General features: G+C 39.3%; 2 protein-coding genes across 2 annotated transcripts; both read right to left on the minus strand.

Annotated features, from left to right (window-relative positions):
- Nucleotides 1-45: 45 nt before the first annotated feature.
- LOC145484043 (uncharacterized) lies at nt 46-5,475 on the minus strand. The gene is made up of 6 exons (XM_081462647.1): nt 5,181-5,475; nt 2,613-2,740; nt 1,666-1,743; nt 1,400-1,492; nt 717-900; nt 46-380 (listed from the first exon to the last, which is right to left on the minus strand). The coding sequence occupies exons 1-6, from the start codon at nt 5,473-5,475 to the stop codon at nt 208-210; spliced, it is 951 nt and encodes a 316-aa protein (XP_081318773.1). The 3' UTR covers nt 46-207.
- A 2,917-nt stretch (nt 5,476-8,392) lies between these two features.
- Nucleotides 8,393-19,980, minus strand: LOC145484041 (E3 ubiquitin-protein ligase synoviolin B-like). Its single transcript, XM_081462645.1, has 12 exons — nt 19,433-19,980; nt 19,198-19,290; nt 17,735-18,040; nt 17,095-17,221; nt 15,983-16,082; nt 13,624-13,689; nt 12,818-13,137; nt 12,072-12,203; nt 11,846-11,880; nt 11,442-11,511; nt 9,411-9,594; nt 8,393-8,819 (listed from the first exon to the last, which is right to left on the minus strand). The coding sequence occupies exons 1-12, from the start codon at nt 19,559-19,561 to the stop codon at nt 8,393-8,395; spliced, it is 1,989 nt and encodes a 662-aa protein (XP_081318771.1). The 5' UTR covers nt 19,562-19,980.
- Between the last annotated feature and the right edge of the window lie 264 nt (nt 19,981-20,244).

Consider the following 20,244-nt stretch of genomic DNA (forward strand, 5'->3'; position numbering starts at 1 on the left):
TTCAATATTTAAATAATACAAGGCATATTCACAACTGAAATGCTTTGTTTTTTCATGTTACAGATATCTTGGACGAATTTGTCAAACAAATATACTTACATTAATTTTTATAACAACCGTTAAATGTACAATGTCAATTTTGAAAGAATAATTTAACTGCATAGTATGCCTGCGGATTTTATGATTCATTTTCTACGCATGTTAGTGTCATGAATCAAAGAAATCGTGCACATCATTAACTTGTTCTTGCTCATGTGTTGTTGGTTCCTTGTTCTGTTGCTGAGATGCGGCTTGTTCTCTGTCACCAAGTCTCCCATCATTGTTCTCATCATTGCTTCCTATACTGGGGTTCATAGGGGTGGCAACATCCCATGACTCGTCTGTAACAAGGTTGATAACATTCATTTATTAAAATCAGTGATTACAGATAATTTACATATCTGAAGAATTTTTTTTAGGCTATTGGAAAACAAACATCTTCCAGCAGTATTTACTTTATGTACTTGTAGCAACAGTACTTTCAACATATAATTTTTTTAAAAAAGTGAAGTCTTTTCAACGAGACTGGTCCAACAAGCCAGGGCTTTACTCCAATTTCCATAACACAAAGGGACAAAAAAAATTGCTTATTCCCTAAGTGGGATGCTACACCATCACAGGTTACCCACCCCCCCTCAGCATTTTGTCATGTTGCACCAACTGTTTACAGTACATACCTTCATCTGCATTGTATGTCTCATCGCGATCCACGGCAAAGTCAACAACATCATCTCCATCCTGGATCTGCTTAGCTTTGTTGCGCACCCTTTTTGCCTTTTCTTCTCTGTGCCTTTGTTTCGCAACGATTTCAGCCTGAGCTTTTTCTCTCTTCCTTTCTGATGCAGATAGCTTTCCCTCTAACTATAAGAATTCACCGATAAAATATACATTAGTGATGAGTATTCTGAAAGTCTGCTCAAAATAAAGTTTTCCTTATGACCAGAGCTTCTGTCAGTAACTGAAGCATGCATGAAGTGAAAAAAAAAAGGAAAAAAAGTGAATCGGAATGTTTCTACTTCCCCTGGATGGGATGACATCACTCAGACCCAGGCTCGCTATCCCTTGCCTCCCTTGTCGTTGAGGAGAGACGAGACAGGAGACAAAGGAAAGAGAGCCTGGGATCAAGGTTGATTCAGACCCTGATATTGAAATAAACATAAGCATCTGTTACTTTTTTCTCGCATTATTCAGGAGTCATGATTTCCCTGATATCTTGGGGTTAAGTCTGGCCAATTTATACCATTGAAATCTCCTACATGTATGAAGGAGAGTGCTTGAAGACTTCATGATCTCAGATGTGTGCTTTTTTAGGCTGGCATTTCTTCTAAGAATTATTTCTCAGTTACAATGTAGCACTTACCTCTGCCTTTTGCTGCTGTGCTTTGTCCATCTCTCTTGCAATAAGAAGCTCTGATCGCCTTTTAGACACTACTTTGACTTTCTTTTCCAGCTCCTGAGATGCAAGAGATTTAACTGTAAGATTTAAAATTTGTAAATCCTGCTTGTATTTTGTTTTTACAAAAAGATTTTTTAGACTAGAGAGTAACATTTAGAAAAAACTTTACAGCAATCTACAAAGAGGAATTAATGAAACAATGAATAGTTTTAGTACTGAAAGGAATTTACCTTTTGTCTGTTTTGATCAGCTGCTGCTTGCTTTTGTTCTAAGGCTTCTCTCGTCAAAGTTGGGGCACTCTCAATTTTCTGTTGTAAAGGAGGATAATGATTTGATTGACATTATTGAAGTCTGGCACTGACCAAGCTTAAAAGTACCATGCAATGTAGTTTTTGTTGTGCTCAAAAAATTTAAATATGTTTCTACATAGTTAATAGACTAAAATGGTTAGGAAGCTGAGGCCAGTAAACATCAAAGATGCAAACAAATAGGCTACGATTTATGTTGGAAGGTCCTTGACCCTGCACATCTTTTCTTTTATGCTCATAGACTATGCATAATTACATAATCACAGTGCTTCTATTGGTTATTTGTATGAGCACACATAACCACCTTTTGTATTTTGCCAGGTTTTTTGCAAGGTCAACCCCAAAATAGCTAACAAAAACATAGAACAAAGAACTTTGCCAGGTCTCCTAACCATTTTCCCCTATTAACTATGTTTCTTAAGATATGGTAACAAGACAAACTGCAGTGTTCATAAGTTCTAAATTAGCGTGGTTGCCAAGAGATAATGCAAAGAAAATTGTCCCGGGAATGGTGGGATGTGAGAAAATTATGACCATGTTCTCACTTGTTTTTTCATTTTTGTGGATGTTTGCTATTGAAAAAAAATAAACATATAACAGGTTACAGCAACTGTGTGTGTGTCTTATGTGCACTAGCTTAGCTGTGCTTGCTGATTTAGAATTAAAGTAAGTCACCCTATTGTCGCCTGATTCTCAGACGGTCCAGGTCGCTCATGGAGAGAGTGCAGGGCCAAAGTGACCTGAGAATCAGGCTACCCGTTTTAAGCCCCCCACCCACCCTGGGCACTTATACGACCTCCAAGCTTAAAAGATACGCTGCTTCAATTTTTAGAAATAAACAAAAAGAACTGATGCAAAACATGAACTACCTTAAGCCTGCGTGGTGGTTTGTTTGGCATCAATGGAGACGGTTTCTCAGAATCACTTCGTCCAAGAACAATATCAAAAGCCACTGATTTTGAAACTGGTGACTGTGGCTGAGAAGTTTGGTTTTCTCCTGTTGAAAGAATTAAAATTGGCATGTGATTAGCTATGCCCACCACATTTGAAGTAACAGTTGATAGGAAATTCAGGCATTCAAGACCAAAGTTAAACTTGTCATTTTCATCTTGAAGTTGCTAAGTAACTGATGACATGACAATTCAGGGCTCATACTTTTTTATTGGCTTATAAGTAAGTTTGAAACTTGATGTGTGTGCTACGCTGTAACATAGTTAATAGAGGGTAAAGGTCGGCACACACGAGGGGACTAATCCCTACAACTAGTCCCTGCAACTAGTCCCCTGAAGAGTTTACACGAAGGGACTGGTCGCACGGACTTGTCCCATGTACAGTTCACATGAAGAATTTTGAGGAACAAGTCGCAGAGACTTGTCCCAAAAATTCAAACTGGTTTGAAGTCGTGGGACCAGTCGCAGGGACCAAAGTTGGTCCCCGCGACTAGATTTTGAATAAAAAATGGCCAGTTCACACGATGGGACTTGTCCCCGTGACTTGATGCAGGGACTAGTCCCCGGGTGGGGGGGGGGGGGGGGTTACTTTGGGAATTTCTGGGTGGGGATGTGCTGCTGGGACCCTGGAACCCTTAGCCTATACCAGAGCTAGTTTAGCTGAATTTTGCTACCCTATACTAAAGAAAACTTCCCAAATCCCCCCATCTATTGACACTATTGCGGCTGATTTGCGTAAATTTAAACTTGCCGATTTGATTTTTTTATATTTTTGAGTGGCAATTCCTGGTTTCCTTAGTCTAGATGAAATCTTCAATCAACCAGTCAGTTTTGTGAAAAATGATACCCTATTCTAGACCCAAAAGCTCTGATTTATATACCCTATCCTAGAGTAAACTGCTTGAAAACCATACCCTTCACAGCGGCACATACCTACATAGCCCATATATGGCAGTGCCCCCCCCCGGGACTAGTCGCAGGGAGTAGCCCCTTTGTGTGTGCCAACCTTAATGGTTGTGAAACCTGACAAAGTTTTTTGTTCTATGTTTTTGTTCACTTTTTTGGCCTTGACTGTGCACAGAACACAATAGTTGTTTACTCGGCACTGCTAACGTGTCAGTTATGTAATTCATGCTTACTGTATGAGGGCAAAACAAAAGATCGTGCACGGTCGTGGACCTTCCAACATAAATCTTGGAATCTTTGTTTGCTACTTTGATGTTTGCCTGGCTTCCTCTATTAACTATGGCTTTAATGAAGAATTACTGATGAAAATGAAAATATTTCATCCCCCTGACTGACATTGTATTAAAGGCTGGAGCCAGACTGGGAAACATGGGATTCTATTTCTTGCACAGCAGGCGATTTTTGAATAAAAGTGTGTCAAGTATCCTACACGCATACTTGTAGCAAAAAAATTCGTACACGCGAACACTGCCCAAAGGAAATGTCACGCACATTACGCGAACCAAAAAAGCGTGTTACATGAACAAGAAAATTCATGCATGCAAAAGTCTTGAAAAAACTTCCTAGTACATGAAAGAATTAAAAGAAAAATCATTTCTTAATACCAAATCACCCAACCCTCGCACGTTACCTCAAAAGTTAAATGGTGCACCCCTAAATACATGCAGTTCAAGACATTTCGTGACTGAAATGAATATCAGGTCGCGATACTTGTCACTCCACCAGCCATACGGGAAGTGAACTGTGTTGGTATTTTTTAAAACTTTCGGCTGACTTGGAACATGTCAAAATTGTAAAAGTATAAAACAAAACAAGAAAAACAATATGTGCAGTACTTAAATAAAATATAACAATTTCTTATTTTCAAACACTGGATAACCTGAAGCATTATGTAGATGTAACCTTGAAGAGTGAAAATTGACTTTGCCGCTTTGTCAAAGAGAATATATTTATGCAAAATTGTTTTGTCGCCGGTAAAACAAACAGTGTATTTTAAATAACCAAACAATTTTTATTTCCTACTTAATGAGATTTGCAGAATTCGTCACACTCATGGCAAACCCCAAAGAGTTAAAATTACAAAGTTTTATTAACAACAACAGCAATATTGCCGTATCAACATAACAAAGAGTTGCTATATACACAACGAAATAATGGGCTTCATTCCTTGGTAAATAGATCTCGCCTTAAAGAATGCTTACTAAGTACACGAGTATGTTTGCAGTGAATGCCAAACAAAAAACTCTTATTGAAAGATGCCTAAAATTTAATTTCAGTTTGATAAAATTTACGGTGCAATAAACAAAATGTTGAATTGGTCATACGCCGCGGGAGAGTTTAAAACACAATATTAAACCCACATGTAATTTACACTGAAAATTATAATAAATCAATTATCTGGATTCTTTCGATGGAGTTAAGCGAAGTCTATTAAAATTGCTCGTGAATTAAACCCGAAGGATTATGAGCCAAAAATATGCCACCAGTATTTTAGTTTAGGAAAAAGTTTAATCCACTTACCTTGTGTCGGAGATTGCTGTGATTCTTTTATATCTTGTTCGTCAAAGACTTCTCGATTTGAAATCGAATTAACAGCATCGCCGTTTCCCTGTGGCTTTACATTTATGTTTCCATTCAGTCGAGTGCTGTTTTGATTGTTGTTTAACTCTCCTGAACCGTTCGCTTTTGCAGCAGTAATGCTGCCGTTGGCGTGGCCATTTGATCTCGAGTCGTGTTCGATTTTGTTACCATTGGCGTGTAAAGGTTTCGCTTCTTCGCCGTTCTGTGGTGTAACTTTAGAGGCTCCGCAACCCATACCGTAAAGCCACTTCTAGTAGCTCTTCACCGGTTGTTGAAGTTCATTGTTATTATTGTCACAAATCTTACGGAGTTGTATTTTGGTGTTCCGCCGAAGGGTGCAAGACGACTTAGTCTTCCACAACAAAGGGTTTCCCTTCCAATATCGATCACGGTATAAAATTGCAGTCAAAATTCCAAGCGTTTTTATGTTGCACCACGTCACTAATTCCGATTTCTCAGTATTCCGGCGAGCTGCTCGTTCCTTAAAGAAATCCAATTTGTTGTGAACTGTAAAATGTTCAAAACTTTCATTTGAAATGTCTGCGGGAAGCCGGTATATAAATTGCTCTACAGTTGCCAGGCGACGATTGTAAACGTAAATTGTTCGCGCTCGCGCCCGGAAATTACGTCAAAGCCGTCGTTCAGACGAACACGTGCGCACAGTTAAGTTCAAAGCGTTTAGCAGTTACATGAAAAAGCATTGACATTTGGGTTATAAAGGTCGTAACATGTAACAACGTAGAAAAGTGGGGAAATAATCGACGCATATCAGACTGAGAGTTTTAGTTTCGTCCCGGTTTCCGTTTGGACACGTTTTGCCAGAAGGTTTTTTTTCTGGCACTGTTACAGCAGTTTCTGGAAGAAAAATTCCCCAGGGAACGTGAAAAGAATTAGGAATGAATGAGCTTTTCCATTTCCACTATTTTAGGTTAAACAAAAATATTCTATTTCGATTTAAGTCGTCATTTTGATCGCGACATTGAGTAAAACCATGCATCTGCATGTCTGACTTTTCAGGAGGTGGGGCTATTTTCAGAAACCTATTTTAGGTATATACTTCATGGGTGAATGCCATAAGTGCACCGAGTATTCTTTGGCGCGCAGCTCCACTTGCAGTTGCCTAAAACTGACAATGAAAATGCTTACGGAGGGAACATTTGACTTTTTCTTTGAGGGTGGGAGTGGGGGGGGGGGGGGGTAATTTTGAAAAAAATATCCTGCAAGCATCTAGCATACTTGTACCAAAACAACCCTCATGCACACGACCACTCCCGAAAACGAATTCACGCACGTTCTTTGAGCTGAAAAAAATCATGCCGTATAGAGAAAAAAATAACACGTGTACACATGTCTCGAGAGAAAAATTCCTTGTGCATGAAAGGGTTAAACAAATTCCTGCCTATAACGAATCTCTTGATCCTTCCGCCTCCCCCCAGCACGCCCACCCCTAAGCCAATCTCCTTATTTGTGTCGTTGAAAAGCATTTTCACTCCTAAAAAGTAGAGCCGTTAAAAACTAGTAAAGCTAAGCAATATTTCAATTGGTTTTCGGGACGGTGTTAGTCGAGCTTTTTTCCATAAACATGTTTGGCAATTTGAATCAGTGGCAATGAGCTTTGGAATGAAGTATAATCTACATAAACAATACTCCGCGGAGTCGGAGTAAAGGCTTAAGCGTCGAAAATCTTCGGACACTACTCGGAAATCTTCGACAATCTTCGGAAAAACGATAGATGTTTTGAAAAATTATACCCAACTTTTAACCCACCTCCCGGGCTTGAGTGGTTGTAGTTGAAGCTGACAGAAAGCTGTATTCTTGTATGAAAAACCTACAATTTAATTTAGTTTTTACTACATACAACCCTTTACGATTCTTTTTTCGCAACTCCATTTTAGAAAGTTCTGACGCACTCTGATAAAACTATTTTAACGAGGCTGTGTAACCAGTTATGGAGTCACGTTAAAATTCAAACCCAAATTCTACAAAAGAAACAGGAAACGATACTTCTTGCTAACGTAGCCTGATTGAAAGTTTACACCGGTCTAAGTAAACAAACTTGTTTTCTGTTCCTTCTATACAATTTAGGATTTGATGTTCAAAGATGACACCTCGTTCGTTCAAATTCACACTTTAAATCAACAGACGATAAGAAGGAACTGATTTTCCCAAACTGTTCACAGCCTCTCTATTTTCCAACGCACGCGAAAGAAAAAGCCAGTGAAGCGAGCGCGAAGAAAGAGTGGGTGGGGGCGGGGACGCCAGCGAAGCGGGCCTAAAGGAAGAGTGCACGTTCAACGATCGAATGAAAATACGAAGAAACAGAGGGCTGTGAACGGTCTACGATTTTCCTGACATACCTATGAATCAGTAGTCTGTGAACGCAGGTATATTTCCGGCTGCAGCGCTTAGGCTCGATTTCCGCTTCTCTCAGGAGTCCGATCTGGGCTCCTTTCCTAGCTGTCGCTTGTCTCCGCCGAAAATCGTCGCGTAAAACAAGAGCCGAAATAACCGGATGCTCTCGCAGGCTAATGAATCAGCGAATCGTTTCAAAACTTAACGAATTCGCGACTATCAACCAATCACGTAAGTGTTACCAGTTGCGCTCGTGACAAACTCTACATGTTCTATATTTAGGTTACGTTTGGGAAAGATGCAAGAAACAAGTCCTGACGAGGTGGTTTTTGACGAAAAGCGATCGTTCGAAGGATCCCACCTCGGACTTGATCCCACTGTGCAATCTAAAAAAAGATTATCACGGGAACCGACTATTCTGCTCATCATCTCTTGACCAATAATGACTTTTTAAGTATATTTCTACGAATATGAAAAATATACTATTACTTGTTATTTTAAAGCACTGCATAGAAATGATTATCATGTTCCTTTTCTCTAGGTCAATTTCCCCTGTTTTCTTGAGTCCGGGTTTGGTTTTCAACAGTGGAAAGGACTGAGACAGTTGTCCCTTGGTGACCCATATTGTCCAGCATAGCAGAATTGCCGGAATATTCGCTACATAGGACTGTCTGCGAACTAAGAATTTAAATAATGTTTTAAACTAAGAGACACCGCTCAATTGACGTTGCTTTCGGTCCACACTAATCGCCGCCAGTTCCTGCCGGATTTCTGGGAATATTCAGTCCTTCTCAGTCCCTCTAGTCCTTATTAGCACTTTCTTGACTCACGGTGCTTGAAAACCGCTCCAATCTACGTCGCCTTATTTCAGAGTTCTCGTCGCTTAAGTCAGGTTCTGTTTGTGAATTGTCCTTTTCTGCAGAAGCTACAGGTTTTGAGACTGACCCCTCCGAAGATGAAGAATCAGCCGCCGTGGAAGGCCCTGGTTGCGAAGTTGGCGATACCCCGGCTGTCAATTTTGTTTGTGTTGTCGCCGCTTCCCGTACCGTCCCAAATCCCGAGGGTCCGACTCCGACTGTCATTGATCCCGAAGGCCCTGTTCCTGCCGTCCCTAATCCCGAGGGACCTGCTTCTGTTGTCCCTGATCCCGATGGACCTGCTCCCACAGTCCCTGATCCCGAGGGTCCTGGTGAAGTTGACGCCTGAGCCTGGTTGATGGGTGGTTGGCTGAAAGAGCAACACTATATCCTTAGGCTAAGGATCAAACTATCTATACAAGTTCTCCAGAAGATGGACACACGAAGGCTGTAGCAGGCTCAAAACAACTTTTTATCAAGCAATGCATGCAAAAGATTGTGAAGCTGTAGCCATCTGCACGCATTACGACCCTGTGATGCTTTTTCGAATCCTTGATTTTTTGAGCCCATGATAATTGGATGCAATCTTTCGTTGTTACATAATATTTACGTTCAGTTTACCGAATCTCCCAAGTTTTCAAAACCAATTTCTGTTCCCCTAGGTGAGTCGAAAAATGGAGGTTCTGTAGTATAATTTATTGCCACAAACCATCTCCATCAGACACAGGTCAAGGAACAATTAATGATTTCTAAAACAACGAGCACGAAAGGAACAAGCTTCTAGAGAGGATTGGGGTCATACCCACCCAGGAAATGTTTTGGATTTTAACTTCCTAAAGTCCCCTTCCTAGGTTTCTGAGTCATGATGACAAATCTGGCTGATTTCCATAGAATGGTGGAAACCAGCATGGATTCGCACCTATCCAGATCACACACTATAGGCTTCGATGATTTAATTTACCTCTGTATGTTTACCACCTGAGTGTACTGATTGAGTTGTATTATGGCTGCATCCAGTAGGGCATGCACAGTTCGTAACATGTTGATTCTGGCCTCCACATTCTGTCTTTCTTGACCCTCAACTGCTACTAACTGCTCAACATTCAAAGATGAAAAGTCGACATTGGGTGGAGTGCTCAGAGCACCTGAAAACGGATAAAAAGTCGTAAATGCCTGCAAGGGGAATACAAACAGGCAATTATGCAATCTTTTCTTACAAAACTTGTGCCTTAATACAGGGGCCATAATTATATTTGCTTGTTATGTTTTTGTCAGATGTTGTGAACTGACAAACATTTCTCCTGTTTCTATTCAGTTTTAGTATAAATCCGCTAGTGTTCTATCAGGAATGCCGTTCTCTGATTGGCTACTCTACTCACTATCTATTCTGTGATAGATAGTGAGAAGCATAGCAGTGTGCGCTTGTTAACAAATGATGGCCGCTTCTTTGTGTTTTCGAGGTGTCTGTGAATTTTGAAGGACTAGTAAATTTATAGTGAAACAATTAGATTATTTGCTCTTGATTTCTATGCATGATAGAAATCTTGAGCGAATAATCTAATTGTTAAATAGAAACAAGGGTGGAAGTTTGTGAGAATGAGAATGCTATGGGAACACGAGCCACAAGCACGCATTTCCATATCTTTTTTAGTCTTCCCAAACTATCAAAAGTTTTTCTCCAGCTCGTTACAAGAATAGAGAAAAAGTTTCATATTTCTTTTAGAAAACACTTCAAGGGAAAAGAAACATCATTTGCTTATTTCAAATGTCAAAACTTAAAGTGGTACTATGACGAAAATCGCATCTTTCCTATCGCATCCATTTTAAAACATAAACAAGTAGCCTGTGTGAGAAGAAAAATGCTGTTTACTATATTCAAATATCTCTTTTCGTTCCAGAGATATTCAAGTTTTTAATATATGCAAATTAGCCCAGTGATGACGTCATACACTCAACCAAATTTTGATCAAATATGATAAAAAAAGATATCTCAGCCAATTTGTATCAGAAATGTTTGATTCTTTGCAGTAAGATTCTAATAAATGTGCTCCACAATATGAGCTTAATAGTTTGGTTACCATGGCAACATACTGGGTTCCAGACGTCCCCAATGTTAAAGGCATTTCTGGCCACCTTTGGCATTCCATTTTGATATTTGCTAATGGTGCCTCATATGCTTGATCCAGCAAACATATAAATATGTTGGCTCAAGTTGGTGGCCTCATTTAATGTTTTGCGAGCTGAAAATCACTAACATATTGAAATCAAGTGGGTGGGGACTGGAAAAGAGTGAGTTGTCATGAGAACAGAATTTTATATAACCGTAGGTGTGTTTCCTGTAGAACTATTAGCCTACCAAGTTTCAATGGTCTGCGCTGCAAATTACCCAAGATAGCTCTATTTATATAATTGATATAACATTGGGTTGAGTGTATGACATCATCAGTCATCTCATTTGCATATTTTACACATTTTTCAAACTTAAATATCTCCAGAACTGATGCAGATATTTGCAAACAGTAAACGGCGTTTTTATTCTTTCATGGAATTCTATGTGATACACCTAAAAAATCGAGGGGGAAAAATTTGATCATAGTACCACTTTAAATTCTCTTTGATTGTGCCATCATTGCAATGTTATGTTAATTTACAATATTTGTTCGACTGCTTGCTGTCATTCGCGCTGAAAAAAGCCACAATGAACCCCCAGCATTGAATTCACCAGTAACCCTCGACCAGGGCTTGAACCTGGACCACTCAATCTGGAGGCGAGCGCGCTGACCACGAGGCTGCCACATCTCTGCATTGAGAGAGTGGTCATTTTATTAATTAATATATTTATTAAGATCTCAATTACACATACTGACTTTGCTGGCTGACTCGTAACTGCAATTCTCTCTATAACTTGATAGCAACTTTGACTTCCTGAACCACTATAATAAGATACACAATTATTTTGAAACTACCGGTAACATAAATCAAAATGACTCACCAAACATAAAGGGTGGCATCATAAAGGGTGGTGGAAACATAAATGGTGGAGGCATGCCAAAACCTGGCATCTGAAAACACCAAACAAACAAAAGAGCAATAAATAATAATTCTCTTCACAAGTTCTGAAATGTAAAGCAAACAAACTTTTGACTATATCTCACTGTTTTCTTCAGCAGAGTGAGCTCACATTGTCACGTAACAACAAGTGGTTAATACTAACAGATATTGTAGTTAAGTTTATAGTTTATCTAGTTAATGTTTGTGATGGCATCTGATGTGGATGGCCTCCTTGATTTTCCTTTTGATGTCCATGGTCTCTGAGTGCAATATTTTAACCCTCCCTCAAAGACTTTAACTCAGTGTTACTTATTATAATTGATTTAAAGTTTTTAAGTGCAATACCTGAGCTTGGCTGGCATCCTGAGTTGAACTTGGACCTAGCAGAAGAAAGATAGAAGTGTTATGATTATATCATAGTTGAATCTTGAGTGGTGCTTGCTCAAAAAAGGCCTTTAATATTATAAGGCCCTATGACATGTAGTCAATGAAAAATTAACCGGTGTTTGGAATCATGCAACGTGAATGAAGGAACAAAGTGAAAAGATGAGAATATTTTTTATATCTGTACCTTGTGGAGGTAAAGTACTAGCAGCAGCTGATGCAGCAGCAGCAGCACCAGGTGCAGGCTCCTGTGGTGGTTGTCCTGGTGGCATAGGAGGAACAACCATGGGTGGCCAACCAGGAAACATGGCTGGAACAGCTGAAATAAAAATCAAATTCATTCAAATGATGCAAGGCATTTTCTTTGCATATGTTCACAACAGATCCTTGTGAGTTCTCATGAACAGTAAACTGTACCTGTAATAATTGTTAAAATTCCAAAACACCAGTAAGAGTTCATGAAAACACTGAGAAAGCAAGCCCAAGCACAGGGAACAAAACATTGTAATCCTACTAGCACTTTTGTTTCTTAGTGTTTGCTGGAATGCTTGTGCTTTAGCTCATGCTACATGTAGCATTGTTTTTGAAAACTTAAATCTTCTTCCATCTTCACACTACCAGCACTAGGCAGCAAATAACGAATACTTATTTTCTCATGAAGTCAAGTTAGACTTAATCAAAGAATGAAAAACTTCTCCAGAAACCTTTTTAACTTGTTTCAACCTAGGCTTGGAACTTGAAAATCATAATGTTCTATGAAAGTATAGAGTTTACATTCAACAAATTGCTAAGAACATCCAATGTGGTTTTTAGGCATTGCATGATTGTTTGGATTTTAACCACATTTGCATATGGTAGGTATGTTCTTTAAGACATAAATTGTATCTGATCAGTTCTTCATTGAAAAGAAAGTGAAATGAACAAGTTCTTTACCATTTGGTGGACCTTGGGGTGGTACCCCTGGAGCAGGGGGGATTCCCATAGTGGGAGGAACCCCCATAGGAGGAAAGCCAAATGGAGGCTGTGGACCTTGTGGTGGTGGTGGCTGCTGAGGCTGTTGTGTAGGTTGAGGTCTAAGGACATCCATTCTGCATGTCGGACATGTTTGTTGTCGTTGAAACCATGATCGTAAGCAGCTGGTGTGGAATATGTGATTGCAAGGTAGTTTTTTACAGCCTGTTGTCATTTCTTCACGGCATATGATGCACACATTATCACCCTGTTGGAGCTCCTCAGGTGAGGCATCTGGATAACTGTTGGAGACAGAACAGAGGGAACTTTTCAACAAGGCAGAAACTATTTAGTGTGAAGACGAGAGATCTATGAATGTCTAAAAAGCAGCCTCCCTCAGGCAGAATTAACTGGCAATTGTACACAGGTAGCCACTACAGAGAGGTTTTAACAAGAATGAAGGGTATGTATGACCTATAGCAGCACAGGTAAAGGTAACAGTGAAAAGATATCTTAAGTAGTTATGCTGCAACTCTTCAAGCAGTAATGAAGCAACTTTGGGGTTCAATAGGATCAAACTCATGACCTTTGGCTAGTTATTCTGGTGCAACTCTACATAAAACTGGACTACAAATTGAAGCTTATTTTAACTTGGCTCTGTTGATCATAGATGATCTTTCAAGTGCACTTGACAGCAAGTCCCACGGGAAACTCAAAGAGTGAGTTTTCTGGTCAACCAAAAATTTTCTACAGATAGGAAGCAGTTTAATACTAGCGTTCATACTTACAGTGTGTTCATGTTTCTTATGGCTCGCCGAGACATGATGACATCACTGATACATTTCTTGAATCCTCTGAAATGAAACAACAGCAACAAATGTGGTTAAGGTGAAGTTAAAGTCTGTGACTGAACTTAAGTTGACCACAGTCTAGACCATATGCCAATATCAATAGCGAGAGGCAACTGGGGGTTTCTTGCACTGCTCTTTGGTGGAATAGCAGGTTATCCCATAATACTTGCCAGTCTGACCTAACAGTTAACTGGTAACCATTTTTAATATATGGCTAGCTCTGTGAGCAGGCAAGATAAACTGAGTCCCGCGTTGTGTTGGCTAACCAAGTGGGTGAGATTTTGGTACATTGTATCTTGCCTACTTGGGACGGCCCACTACGTCCTGCAGTGAAGTAGTGTTTTTTCCATAAAATAAATCCTTCATTGAGATGGCTAGATATTGGCCTCATTCTTTTTTTTCCATGTCTATGGATTTCAACTCAGTCTCGGTCCATAAACATGCAAAAAAATAAGAACTTGGCCAATATCCAGCCATCTTGACTAAGCAAGCTTAGTCAATAACCCATACGTATTCCAGGGTGGCTGGAAGCACTTTGAGAATGGTATCTAACCCAGGAACACAACATAGCATTTGCCCTGGTAAAAATGACCACTCTATCTGGAGTCCCAAGTTGCAACTACAATCACTTTGGGAAGCTGGTTCCTTACCCAAATTATGGTAAAAACAAGAAGATCTGTTAGATCTTATAACCGCGCTTTTAAAATTTAACGGTTCGCTTAGCACTACCGTCGGAACGCAGTGCACATTCCAAAGCAGTCATTGATGATTCTTTTCTTACTGTAGACATCACATCACTTGATCAACACAAACTGTATTATTGCACCATCAGTGGTAGCCGTTGACAAATCTCCGACGACGTAATGGTCTTAATCTAGAACTTTCTTTGCGATATGTATGGGCATGAACGATATGAATGATACAATAATAACACTATTAACAACAGCTTTCTTTCTTAAAAATCATGATTAAATTTAATTGGTGTTTTCCACGAGTAAAGGGCTAGCAAAGTAGTCACACAAGTCATATAATTTAATAATAAAACTCTATCCCGACCGATGTATCGATTTTGGTCACTCCAGTGACCACAGATTGAAAACGTGACAGAAAATTGGCGTTACTTTTGATTCTCACCAAATTTGTCATATCCCCCCCTCGGGAGAATTTTGTTAACTTAGCTAATTTAGTATGCAAGCCACCGTAATGGCGGTCACCGTCGACGAAATGTTTATTTGCTCAAAATTGGGGCACAATCTTTCGGAGATGGAAGTCAAGACATTTGTAACGATACAGAAAGTAATTTGGGACCGGTTGCTGGCTTCTAAGGCTGAATTTATCCAGAAGTAAGCTGTATTTTCGTTTTCGTGCCGAAAGCCATGCGATGAAATATTATCGGCTTGTTCTGCTGTCTTGTTCTGTTTTTCTCTTGGTCTTTTTTGTAGCCCATCGAGGCCAGTATTTTGTCTAAATCAGTTGAAAAAAGTTCGAAAAAGATGTTCCCATTCAAGTTTAAGCTCTCAGGCGATAATTCTGGAGTTTTTTGGCCGAAACGTCGGCTTTGTTGTGTTCATGTTTTTCGGTTGCCATGGGCGACCGTGGCTTCCTTTGTTAGGTCAAGTCTGGGGAGTGAGGTCACAAAAAAATTCTAATTAATTCTGGTTTTGTTCGATTTCGCTGAAATTTTAACATGATAAAGCTGGATTGTTAAGGAATAGAATTACCGTCTGCCGATGTGGGGTAGCTATTAACGCTGAAGTGTTATATCGCTTCGAAGTCAGGGTTTTGAAGAGATTTTTTTGCAACGTGTGGGTTCGGCGTGATTTTGTAATCGGAGGTTTCAGTTGACCCCGAAGGAAAAAATATCCGGAAAAGGTCATTTCATCGACGATTCAAAGGAATATAAATATGTATATGTTCCGAGCTAAATTTCTGCTGAAAAAATATAATTTTTGACGAACGCTGGGTTTTTAATTTTTTCCCGCGAAAGTCAGTATCGGAGATGAGATTTATTAATGTTTCAACAGCTCTTGGCGAGTAAACATCACAGGTTGCGTGACTAAAAATTTGGCCGAGTGGAAGCTTGGGTCTGGTCGCAGACAAAACTGCGAAAAAAAAAAAACCACGGGTAAACCATGAACCGCGCTCGGCCCATGGCCGCGCGGTTAAAAAAGAGCTTAAAAGTTGCATTTCAGTCATTTGTAACATTACTAAATTAGCAAGGATTCTTATTTTAAGTTGACTTAAGCTTGATTCAAGCTGAAAGAACTGATTGATAACATGGCTGGCGTAAACTTACCTTAATGTTAGGTACATGGGTCTAATTGCAAATAGTGGGAATGTATGTACTTTGATCATGATGACCATAAAACAGCTATAAAGCACAGTCTTGATAGCACCTAAAACGCAAAAAAAGTTGAAGTTTTGCAAAGGACATCAGACACAATAAAAGAAATATAAATGTAGAGGAAAGGAGGAAACAGTAACAATGTGATAGAAAACTGTTACAGTAACAACCACATATAGGAAAATACTGACAATAGTTTGGACTGTCCTATTTGAGAAAATATCTACCAGTAGATACCCTCACCCTCTACCAAATTTTAAGCAGCCTTTTTTGGAAGCCATAGTTATAGACGGATTGCAATGTATTTCCTGAAACTACACATTCAACGTGCGCTTGAAATGGAAAAAATGCCTTAATCTGAGAAAGCACGAACAAAGAAAACCATTTTTCATCGTTGTGCACTTCTATAAACATAAAAAAAATTATTATTAAACAGCTGTTTCAACAAAGTTGTCCGACAAAAATATAAAAAGATAGGGGCAGTAACGGTTTAACATTGCTTAATTGAGGTTCACAGTGTTTTTGCAAGAAGGAGAAAGCATGAATACATGTGTTTCTGTATTTCCTTCTATCACCATGAAACATCTTGAGTTTCAATCAAGCCACCGTAAACTACCTTTCAACATTGTTGCATATGCACCTACACTTTTGTAGGACAACCTTTCTCAAAACAGCTGTATACAGTCAAAAGCCAGAGCCAAATGCTAAAGTGTCACAAAACACTCCTGACCAGTCATTCGATTTTCAGAAAAGTTGAAAACACTTGCCTATAGGTCATGCTCTCTAGATTCCTCATGTTGTCACTTGCCTGTGATATTCTGTGATGACTGCAGTATCATAAATGGCTCTGGTTTTGTTAAACATAACTATTGCTGTTTCTCACACACCACTGATAGCCATGTCAAGCTGACTTCCGGCAATGGTGGGCGCAACAGAAACAACTGCCTGCCTGACAGGTCACATGACCTATACCCAGGCCCTAGTGGCGTGTGAGAAAAACATTTTTCACTTATTTCGTTTCACTCAGCCAGTGAAAAATTGCTCACTGTTTGGTTTTCCCTTACCTGTAATTAACTCAGTATAAAGAAGATAAACAGCTTTGTTGTCCCAAGGATTTTCACTTCGGAGGTCTATTATATGTAGAACATACTTCATCTGAATGGTTACTACTATTGTCAAGAGAATGGCATACTGCAATTCAAGAGGTAATGCAAAACATGAGTCAAAATTAGGCATAACGTGCATAAAGTTCTTTAAAAGAGCTAAGCCACACTACCAGCACAAGCAAACTTGTCTTAGAGTTGTTACATTATTGTTCGGATTGTAGAATTTGTGAATGATCAAATGCAGACAAAAGAAGTTAAACTGTGTTACTAAATGCAGTGAACATCCAATTATTCTCTGATTTGAGCAAAAATTCTGTACTGATACAGTACATATAGCTCTACAAAGGTCTGTGTAGCTGAATTGAATTATCTGTTGCTTTGGCACCAAAATTTATAGCTAGGCAACAAGCAATACACTTCAAGAAACTCTGTAAAGTTAAGTTACCAGAATGGAATATTTCACATAAAACTCTTCTGTGGGAAGACAGTAAATAAGATTGGAGGTATCTCAGTCTTGCTCAGAATGTTGAGGTCCTAACCATAAGCATTGGCAAAACATGAACATTTCCTTGTGGGATATTTCTAATCTATTTCTAACCTCAAATCCAAATACGAGTTGTACTGATGCTCCACTTTGCATAGTTGTATTGTAAGCAACATGGACCAGAACTGCATCCACCATGCCTAAAAACATCAGAAGAAGCACTGCTCTAACATGGAACAGCCATGTTAACAGTGGACTTCTCTCCATGTAATCAATGCGGTCTTCTGCCAACCAATGAAAACATTTCAGAAACAAAAGAAGAGTGAATTGTGCAACAAAACGAGGACTGAAGTCATCTCGGAAAACTGTGAATGCCAAGCAGGTTTCTGTAACTGCGTACCATGATCTCTCAATCAAATGCTGAAATGGAAAACAATTTAAGAGTCTGAATTTCAAAAAAATAGCAATTACTTATTGAAATTTGTGACATTCAGAATTAAGGACATCAATAAACTGTGGCTGTTTATGCAGTTACACAATGCTTCTCTAATTTTAATCTCAGTATATTGGGTTGTTGTCGATAAAGAAATCCAAAATTCCCCTCCCTTCTTTCACTTTCAGTTTTGTTTTCTAGAAGGTGTCAAGCTGTAATTGTCATCTCTTACCAAATGGCAAGGATTTTGTTGCAGCTTGAAAACCTGCGAAATTACGAGGATTTGTAAGGAAAACCACTGGTGCGTGACTGGAGGGCAAAGTGTCCTTTTCCCATACAAATCCTTCTAATTTCTAATATCCATAAAAACTTCCTCCTGAAAGGATATATGCCTGATAATTTGCATGTTCTTTCCATTTCTGATTTCATTATGCATCACCATTGACTAAATAAGCATGTTCTTGAAAAGCACGTCAGGTGACAAATTTGTTACAAAAGGCCTATTGAGTTTGACTGTATTATTTTGACTACCAAACAGTTATATTACATAGCTGACACTAAAGGATGAAAAAAGAAAATTCTCAACTTGGGAATAGTGCTGATATTGCACATCTGTTTCTACACATCAGATTTGGATCTTGGGTAGCACTCTGTCCAAAGGTATTGTAAAACACTTTTGGTGCATACAGTAGTACACATTTCAAAACAACACTGACAGAGCATCCAAGTGTGTGTTTGGTGGAGTCAAAAAGTGATCCAAAGCAGAGAGGGCGTAGAGCTGTCAAGGGCAACCAGCTCTCCTTTGTTCTTTGATGTTATCATGCAAAGGTAATCAAAGGCAGTTTTGAATTTTTGTCCAATGCAACACCAAATTCTCAGAAATAATGCATAGACATTATGCAGTAAGATGAAGTAATACTGCATTTTGATCTTAGCACTCCCAGCAATGTAACATCCAAAGAGTAAAGAAGAAATTTTGTAAAGGGAAATGAACCTAGCTAGATTTACTTTCACTTCCTGTACTTCAACACATGTATGGTCTTCAATGCTGAGGCTGGGCGCTCAGTTCAAACAAATTTTAACAAATCTTACCTAAGCATTCATTAGTTTTTAGACTACAGACTACTAGCAAGAAGTATTATACCTCCATTTCTGCAGCTCGTAGCGTTCCAAAGAACACTTTCCTCATCATTTTACCGAACAAAATCACAAGCACAAATGCTTGAAGGTACAAAACCTAGCAGAGAAAAAAATCAAGCTTACTACAAAAGCTCTTGTCAAAGCAACAAATGCGGTTACCCAGTTGAATGATTTATCATATTCAGTGACCAAAAGCAGGGTTTTTCAGGCTCTCGAGCCAATCTAAACATAAAACTTACCGCCATACTCGGGCTAGACTTAGTCAGATACACAACAGATGGATAAAACTGATGTTTTTGATAGTAAGCATTTGCTACAACAGCGCCTGTTAGTGCCAAACTGGCAGCAGTAAGCACGACTTCACGCATCTCGTACTCTGTATTTAACGACGGTATTTAGGTAACACTTTCAGCACATAATCCACAAACTCTGCTGGACCCGTTTCGCGAAAAGTAGTGTAAACAGCCGGAAAAAATATACTAATTTTCCGTGGCCAGATATGACTGGACCGCGCAGAAAGGAACTAAGAATCCACACGTCTGCACATACGGGGACTTTGTTATCATTTGCAACAACCGCTGACTAGGTGATAACGGAGGCTCGAGAAAACCGGGCGGCAAAAAGTGTCGCAAGACGTAAGGCGCAGCTTCCGGTAAGGAAATGAGAGAACTTTTACAGACCTTGCTCGACCTTTACAGCTATAGCGTAACAACGTCGATAAAAGCGTCCGAGCTATAAAAGGACCACTATTAATGTTTGCAGCTATTCTTAAAACGGAAGTTAATATTATAGTACCTAGCCCAGAACAAAAGAGAGGTTGATAATTGTCTGATAAACAACACATGAAAAAGAAATGCCTGCTATAAAGGGATAAGATTAGCCAGCTGACAAATACGTTCACAAAAAAATTTAGCCACTTTCCAAGCTTCGGTTGTTGTATTTTCTGTTTTTCCAGTAACTTCGGCCGTCTTAAGGTCCGTCAGACGAAGCTGAGGGAACTTATAATTTTTTTTATCCCTTGGGTCTGCATACTGACGTCTTGAAACGTCCC

This window comes from Orbicella franksi, chromosome 4, assembly GCF_964199315.1.
Source record: "Orbicella franksi chromosome 4, jaOrbFran1.1, whole genome shotgun sequence".
Classification (NCBI taxonomy): Eukaryota; Metazoa; Cnidaria; class Anthozoa; order Scleractinia; family Merulinidae; genus Orbicella; species Orbicella franksi.